The 8,608-nt window shown below is 58.3% G+C and overlaps 1 protein-coding gene across 1 annotated transcript; it reads right to left on the bottom strand.

Moving 5' to 3' along the window:
* Nucleotides 1-806: 806 nt before the first annotated feature.
* LOC104466249 (sodium-dependent lysophosphatidylcholine symporter 1-like) lies at nt 807-7,177 on the bottom strand (the record flags this gene model as incomplete). The annotated part of the gene is made up of 13 exons (XM_010079609.1): nt 7,115-7,177; nt 6,404-6,523; nt 5,956-6,080; nt 5,202-5,334; nt 4,548-4,626; nt 3,963-4,120; nt 3,750-3,840; nt 3,363-3,484; nt 3,168-3,251; nt 2,898-2,981; nt 1,847-1,959; nt 1,301-1,407; nt 807-975 (listed from the first exon to the last, which is right to left on the bottom strand). Coding segments are annotated over exons 1-13 (1,448 nt in total), but the record flags the coding sequence as incomplete, so codon positions are not given.
* Between the last annotated feature and the right edge of the window lie 1,431 nt (nt 7,178-8,608).

The raw sequence follows: 8,608 nt of genomic DNA, 5'->3' as shown, positions 1-8,608 counted from the left end.
TGCCGGCTTGAACTTCACCCTTGTTCAAAGAAATTCTAAACCTTTCCCTGTGAAGGGGCAGTCTGTGCACAGACATGCACTGTCTTGGCAATATTTTCGCTAAAAACTGGTCAAAAATAGTTCCTTTCAAAAACAATCCCTGTGTTCTTTGTGCATGCTTTCCCCCAGGGTTAAGTGACACCTCTGTGCGCAGTGTGCGAGCATCGCTCCCAGGCTGGCAGGGGCCCTTCCTCCCCGGCACTGCAGTCTCTTGCAGGAGAGTGTGGATCTGCCTTGCCAAGATCTTTTGGGATCTGCCAAAAGACAAGCGAAGCCAAGCCCTGGAGAAAGCAGCTCTGAGGAGGTGGTGGGGCTGCAGCAGGACCCCGTCCCTGTCCCGTGCCTGCTAGCTCGGAGAGGGTCAGGATGCAAAACAAGCCTTTGGGACAGGGAACAGGAAACAACAGGAAGCGACGATGACTTTCCCCACCAGCAGTACATCCTGACAGCGCCGCAGATCCATGTCCTTCCCGCTGAACTCACCCCTGTCAGCCCTGGGTTTGTTCTCGGCTGCCGTGCGGCACCTGATGCCTGCTGAAAGGCACACGAGCACTCATGAAACACGGTGTGAAGTCAGCAGCCCTCCAAATATCCCCAAGCCCTCCAGGAAATGCACCCCTGGAGGGGATCGTAGCCCAGCCATGGGGAGCTGGACTGGACACATGGTGTCCCCCACCCTGTACAACATTTCTGTGTCGGGGTAGGACTGAGGCAGACACCCAGGTTAGTGCTGTGTGACTCGACTCCTTCAGGGAGCTCGAAATTACCCCATTGCCTCCATCTCCATTCTCATCTGCTTCCTCCTCTCCTCATCGATGGGATGGAGGCAGAAGATGATGATGGCAATGAGCAGCAGAATTATTGGGATGGGGGCCATGAGAAGCTGCAGGGCAAGGACGACGGAGGGGTTGTACGTGCAGTCTCCTGCGTGGTAACCTGCAAAACTAAAGAGGAGAATGGTTTTCCTTCCCCCAACCCCACCGGGTCACTGCAGAGGGACAAGCAGGCACTTCTGTCGCTCTCCTCTAGAATCTGGTATTGGAGGCCCATTTTTGGGGAATTCCCACTGCTGACTGCTCCTCTCGATCCCAGTAGGTGTTGGAAAGACAAACTGGGATACCCCTGTGACTCATTCCAGCATCACCTGCTGATGCTCTAGAAAACAGCAGTGGGAAGTGCCCATGCGGGACTGACAAAATAGAGGAGGTGGCGTTTGGGGCTTACTGTAAACTCAGTGTCGATATCCCCACGGCAAGGCCACCTGCAAACTTGTTGAAGAAGACATAAAAGGAGTAGAAGAGAGCCTCCAGGTTGAGGCAGCTGGGGTTCCTCAGCATGAAGTCATCCACCGTATCTGGCAGCATGGACCTGGGGACAGACACGTTGGTCACAGCCACGCCAGCTCCAGCTGAACTCAGCTGCAGCCCCTCCAAGGCCTCTCCAAGCAGCAGAGAGACAGAAACCCGTCACAGAACCCTGCTCTGGAGCCCATTCTGTGCCCGTCCTCTGGCGTAGGGCAAACAGGGCAGAGAGTGTCTTACAGAGAGGGTGCGGCAGCTGCTTTGGGAAAAGAGGAGAAAAACAGTGCCTTGCGCAATGACTGGCATCATGCTGCTGCACCCAAACACAGACCCAGCGGTGCTGCTGGGGGACCGTGGATCAGTCCCCGTCCCTTGCCAGTCCCACCTCCACATGTCCCTGTGCAGCTCAAAAGCTGCTGTACTGAGCAGACGGGCAATCTTGGCATGTCATGGGTGGTGCTTTCCCCAAACCCTTCCCCTCATGCCTCAGAGGTGCCTCTGCTCACCACGGCAAGAGGTAGAGCACAGCCGTGCTGCAGCCTGCCACCATCACCAGGAAGACGAAGGCCAGGAAGTTCTGCCTCACCTGGGTGACAGCTACCAGGGCTGGGATGATCAGCTGTGGTGGCGAGAGGAAGAGGAGAAACAAAAGGACATGGGCTCTTTCTGCTGCTCGCAGTCTGCCCCAGCCAAAGGCTGTGCTCCCCCCTTCCCCACACACTCTGTAACAGAACTGCGTCTGTCCCCTCTGCAGCACCGTGGGGAGCCCTGGACAGGCTGAGACTGCCAGCAAACCCTTCCTTGCGGATAAAGAGGAGATGGTTATGGAGGACAACAGAGCAGAGTGGTTAAACTGGATCTGCTGTGGCTGCACCCGGTGTCTGTGAGGAAGGCATAGATCCTCAGTGGGATCGGAGATAGATCCTCGATGGGATTTCAGGACCAAGTTGTGCAAAATAAGCCAAATGGTATTTCCTTGCTGACCTGCAGAGCCAGGCAGCATCTGGGATGGGTGCCTGCGGAGCAGGCTGTTTCCCAGCCACTGCCAAGCATGGTGCACAGCCCTTCCTTCCCTCCCTGTGCCTCCCACGGAGCTGGATGGCAGAGCTCAGATTGCTTGCATCAAGCGTGCAAAATCCCGGAGCAGGACAGAGGCCATGGGATGATGGCTGTGTGTGCACATGAGACCGGTGCATCGGTACAGCATCTGATCACACGCTGCTCACCACGTCCGCAGCCACGCAGTCGCAGAGCCTGAGCCCTTGGTTGAGTTATATTGAAAAAAAAAAAATTCCCCACTGTCCCAGGGCCGGTCCCTCAGCCTCCCTGCACCTTACTGGAAAGCTCTGGCCACTGGTGCCAGCAGACACAAGGATACGCAGAGCTGCCATCAGCTACTGGCTTCACTCCTGGTCACCTGCAGTGCTGAGGACACCACGCTCAGGGCCACCCTCAGCTGCCAGCCAGGTCTTTGCCTCAGGCACCATGGGCAGCTGGGACACAGCTGTCCCCTCGCAGCACTTCTCAGTCCAGAGCTTGAACCACGGGCAAACTCACCGCCAGCCCCAGTGACGCTGCTGTTTTCTTTCCAAATCTCCCCAAAAACCACTGCCAAAATGGAATAGAGAGGGAAGCCGTGACCTGAGGAGAGAACCAAAGGGCAGCCTCAGCAATGCCCCCCCAGCACTGCCAGCCTCTGCCTGGGGGACATCCTCGCTGAGGGGCAGAAGCAGCAGCACACGACTCCACGAGGCTGAGCTGCCCAGGCTCGCGGGTGACCCAGGGACCAGCCCCTCCACCAGGAAAGTCTCCTTGGGGCTAACTTACCAGCATGATAAGCACCAAATGCTGGAACTTCCCGGCCAGCCCTGCGGCATGAGTGCAGAAGAAGGCAAAGATCCCCTGGGTGATCTGGGAAAGCAACGTGCAGGTGTTCACGGCTGGGGGTCCCAAGTTCATTGTCTGGATAACTTGCCCGGACATCTCATCCCTCAGGTTCTCCTCCTGGGGAGGGACTCACACCTGGAAGGCCAGGGACGCAAAGAGGAAGCCACAGAGCAGCTGGGTGTAGGGCTTGTGTCCCAGGATCATCCTCAGGCAGCTGGCAAAGGGCAGCTCAACCTTCCCCAGGGGGCTGAGGGGCCCTGAGAGGAGAGACAGCAGAGCTGGAGCTGCCAGAACGAGCAGGATGGGGTGTGAGGCACGGGGGGATTGTGCTGCTTCGTCTGGGATGCAGCTCAGCTGAGTGAGGAGCTGTTGGGGTCTGAGGTCTCAGTGCAGAGACAGCAGCCGTGGTGTCGGCTGTTTCTGAGCCCCACACCCACAGAGGAGCCCAGCTCCCTCTGCAACCCCATCCTCACCATCCACAGCCACAGGGCATCCTCTAAATTGGATCTAAATGGATCTTACCAGGCTGCTCCCTGACTCCAAAGATGAGGATTAGACAGGACAGGCCATAGATTGAGCCCAGGACCAGGGATGCAAACACATAGGCTCTGCGCTGGAGAAGGACAGATGGTGCAGAGTGACAATGCGGGTGGCATGCACAGCGCTGGCAGCACGGCCAGCAGCGCCTGCCCCAGAGCTTCCAGGAGGAGCAGGGGCAGACGGGCCGGCCCTCACCGTGTTCTCCAGAGAGTCCGTGAGGCTGTGGGTGCTGGTGTTGGGCAGGGTCTCGTTTGACACGTAGCAGCTGTTCGTCGTGCGGGCATGGTAACTGCCCACGATCTGCCCCTGGATTCCTGACCCAAGGAGCGTGCTGAACACCTCCAGCCCCATTCCTGCCAGGACAACCGGGAGAGAAACCTCAGTCCCACTCCCTGGGTGATGGGACACATCCCTCAGGGTAAGAAACCAGCTTTGGGAATGGACTTGGAGGCACCAACATCCAGAGCTGCCTCAGAAGGAGAGACCTGCTGTTTCTACCTGCTCTGATTTTTTTCCCTTGGCTCCAGCAGTAAACAGTGTAATGTCTGGAAACAATAAATCTGGGTCCTGAGTCCCCTAGGGATGGCACAGATCTAAGAAACGTTTCTGCAGGTAAATTCTTTGCAGAAGATGTCTGGTTTCATCCCTGTTGTCATATCCCTGGTTTACCACATCCACTCTGCAGCCTGATCAAAGCCGGAGGAACTTATTCCCCTCTCCACTGGGGAGGGTCTCCCAGGACCGCAGGCAGCCAGGAGCTGTAGGGGCACAGACACTTACTGTAGGCAGTGGCTGAGTCACGGTCTCTCTGGGTTCCTCCCAGGAACATTGTCAGCGAAGAGTACGGCACGTGGTAGCACTGGGGAGAGCACAGTTCAAACACTGCTGCCTCCCGTGTTTGCTGCTCACGACCCCCTGGTCCCTACACACAGCGGATGATGCTGCCCTGTGCCACCCCTGCACACAGGTGGCTTTCCACCCTCCTGTGATTTGCTCTGTTCCCACAAACCAGTGGTGGAGAAGTTCCCATCACCAAATAGAGCCAGCCCAGCCAAATCCCCAGCATTAAAATGCACCGCTCCCCCTCCCCATCCCTGCAGAGATGCTCTGCAACGTCCCGCATTCCTCACTGCTCCATCTCCCCATCCCTGCAGGGATGCTCTGCAACATCCCGCATTCCTCACTGCTCCATCTCCCCATCCCTGCAGGGATGCTCTGCAACATCCCGCATCCCTCACTGCTCCATCTCCCCATCCCTGCAGGGATGCTCTGCAATATCCCACATCCCTTGCTGCTCCCAGAGCTCTCCCAGACTCTGCTGCAGGTCCCCTCCTGGGGAGGCTGGGGCTGGGACCCCCCAGCTGACCGTGTCCCCATCCCTTGCAGTACAGGATGACGTGTAAGACCATCACCCCCAGGCACCCTGTTCCTTACGGTCATGCAAGTCTGGAAGAAGCAGTACATGAGCAGGTACCACAGGAATTTCAGGGAGGTGGGGGTGGCATCCGAGAGGGTCAGCCACATCATGCAGTAGCAGAGCACCCCAAAGGGCGTGGAGCCTGCGATCCTGGGGAGGAAGCAGAGCTGGTCAGATGTCATTGCACAAGCCGAACTGCATGGCACAGCCCTTCCCCGGCTTCCAAACCACAGCCCAGCTACTGTGAGATCAAGATCAGCGAGAGGAAGCGGCTTTGGTGAAGTGAGTGTCCGTCAGTCATGCTGGGGGGGGCTAAATACAAACGTTCAGAGAAAAACTAATGTCTAAGTTGTCCAATGTCTCTTATTCTCTTGCTTAACTGCTTCAAGTCCCAGCAGAGCCCTGTCGGCAGCGGTAACCCTCCACGTGCAAGATCTGCCAGTGGTTAGAGCCCGGTGGAGGGCTCCTGGCACAGCCAGCCATCAAACCCTTCACGTGCCACCACGCAGGATGCTTGGAGGACTGAACCCCACGGAGTGAAAGAGAAGTGTACGAGTTTGCAGCACGCTCCTCCTCTTGCATTGCAATGACATCCGGACCCCCTATGAGTTACGTTATCTTTAGTGTCCCTGTGATGTTATGGTTTTGTCATTCTCCGTAAGCCACAATGACACCAGACTCCCAGTGAGGTCCCAGCTACCTCCTGGCACTCGCACTGAAGGGATTTGAGACCAGCAGAGACCCTCATGAAGCTCCAGCCCAGACACTTACCATGGGATCAACTTGCCGTATTTTCTCCTTGGGCTCTTGCTGACTAGGAAGCCAATAACGGGGTCAGTAACCGCATCCCAGGCTCTTCCAAGGAAAATGATCAAAGAGGCATGGAATGGCTCCAGCTGGGGGGAAATGGAAACCACAGCTCCAAAGTGGAAGAAGCCCTGGCGAAAAGCTGCAAGCAGTCAGCACGGTGCAGCTCGCTCCAGCCAACATTTCATCTGCATCCCCTGGAGACCACTCAGAGTGTTGAAATGGCCCAGAAACGTCTCCTGCGTGTCCACCAGCCAAATTTGCATCACGTGATTTTGATCCAGTTTGAATTCCTCATGCTGATGAGCATTTCCAAGGGCTTTGGCCACCCACCAAACCCTGCCCTTGCCCCAGTCTGCTGAGCGTACGCTGAGCCCCTCTGCAGATAACCCCGTCCCACGTGGCCACTCACCTGGACAACATCCAGCAGGAAGATCTGGAGGAAGAACCCAAGGGCATTGCCTGTCATCTGGTAGGGAATGCCCCCGACGGCATAGCACAGCTTTCGGCAGAGCGGCAGTGCCGGCTCCTCCTGCAGCCGAGACACAGGGAACGAGCCCGCCTGAGAGCTGGCACATCTCCGCTGACGGCAGACCCCCAGCCACTGCTTGTCCCACCGCCGGGCTCTCTGAGGGCCCTGTAAACCCCAAGTCACGGCATAACCCCCCACCACCCACTCATCACCCGACCGGACACCCACAAGCAAGGTGGATGCGGCAGTTGGGGTGCTGTGGGGTGCTCCTCCATCTGCTGGTACCCTCAGTGGGTCAGGGCGCGGTGCTCCCTGCACACAGCCTGCCCTCGGCTCCCGAGGTCCTGCTCAGCAGAGTTTCGTTTTCTCCGTAAGCCTCAGGGTCTCCTGCACGGCCGCCCCGAGGGGCTGGGCACCCCGACAGCCTCGCTCCAGCCCACCAGCCCACCTCCACTCCTGCACCAGCCAAAGCCCCAAGGCCAGAGCTGATTGGGGGCATCTCTCATCTGCTTGTCTTGGGTTTGTCTTGTCACCAGGGTCACATCCCGGGTGTTTCACCTCCATTCTTCTCTGCCTCCCAATACACCTCTGCATCGCGACACACCTCGGCATCGCACAGGACCAGGAGGATGCTGCAGAACACAGTGGGACCGCAGAGAGCAGATAGTCCAGCCGGTCTCGGCTTTCCCCTCGGCTCTCCTGCAGGCTCTCCATCGCTCGAGGTCATTTCTGCTGGGATGGGGGGTCACCGTGCAGGTGCCTGGAGACCATGGCTGAGGTCCTGTCTCAGTGCAGGCTGCCTTGGATGATGCCCAGGGCTGACACCCTGTCCCCAGCTCAGGTTCCTGCTCTACACCACGTTTCGGCTGTTGTGATCACCGAGCAGCTCCAGCGCGGCTCAGAGCGCGGCAGGCAGGTTGCTGCCCTGCACCCCCAAAAATCACCTTTCTGGAGAGATGCGGGAGGCTCCTCTGCTCCCGCGGGGCAGACGGCCACCCCCGGCGCCAGACGCCCAGGGCTGACACCCTGTCCCCAGCTCAGGTTCCTGCTCTACACCACGTTTCGGCTGTTGTGATCACCGAGCAGCTCCAGCGCGGCTCAGAGCGCGGCAGGCAGGTTGCTGCCCTGCACCCCCAAAAATCACCTTTCTGGAGAGATGCGGGAGGCTCCTCTGCTCCCGCGGGGCAGACGGCCACCCCCGGCGCCAGACCTGGTCCGGACACGGCTGTAAAGGCTGCAGGCTCCAGCCAGAGCTCTGCAGAAGAACAGAGAGCAAGAGGGACGAATGCCTGGCACGGAGGGAGCTGTGCAAGAGGCTGGGCTGAGGAACAGGCTGCAGAGTCACACCCACAGCTGGGTGACGGAAATCAAGTCAGGGATCGCTTCCAGTCCCCACTCACCCTCATCTCTCGTGGGACAAGGGGACAACCTGCTGGTCACCAGCCTGTCTGGGCTGGAGGTGGCTCGCTGTGCCACTAATGTCCATCAAGCTGACAGCCACCCCCGAGGGGTGACAGACCTTCATTGTCACAGTGCTAGGGAGCAGCTTCCGAAAGCACAGCCACAGTCCCCACGCAGCATTGCAGAAAGCACCGAGTGCATTTCCCCCCCAGCGATGAGCAATCACTCCTCTGCAGCCCCTGCCGCGGGAAAAGCACCGATGCTGCTGTGCCCTAGCCTGGAGGGCTCCTGCACAACCGGGGGGCACAGCGCCCGCCTTCCCCGTGCCGGGTAACCTCGGCAGCCTGCTCGTGCCTCTCGGCTTCTGGTCCCAGTTTACTTTCTGCCTTTTCCAGCATACAGCGAGAATCGTGTCCCTTGTATTCCAGATTGCGACCAGCCTCGTCCCGCAGGGGTGGCTGCAGCCTTCGCCTCGCACCACCGCTGAGGAGCACTTACTCATACAACATCTCCTTCCCACAGCGGTTCTGTTTCTAAAATTACAGAGGCATTTCTCTCAGCTGTAAGGCTTTGTGGCAGCTTTTGTTCCCTTTCTGCTCCCAGCAGGTAGGACAGCGCTCCGCACTTCTTTGCCTATTCCACTGGAAAGTCAGGAACGGCACCGCACCGCCGAGCCTCGCTTTAACAACATGTTCCTGAGCAGCTTGAGTCACAAAACCCTTCGAAACACCCCCACAGCCCGCG

This window comes from Pterocles gutturalis, unplaced genomic scaffold (assembly GCF_000699245.1).
Source record: "Pterocles gutturalis isolate BGI_N339 unplaced genomic scaffold, ASM69924v1 scaffold13274, whole genome shotgun sequence".
Classification (NCBI taxonomy): Eukaryota; Metazoa; Chordata; class Aves; order Pterocliformes; family Pteroclidae; genus Pterocles; species Pterocles gutturalis.
The sequence above is the reverse complement of the archived record's forward strand: the minus strand, read 5'-3'. Positions and strand labels throughout refer to the sequence as shown.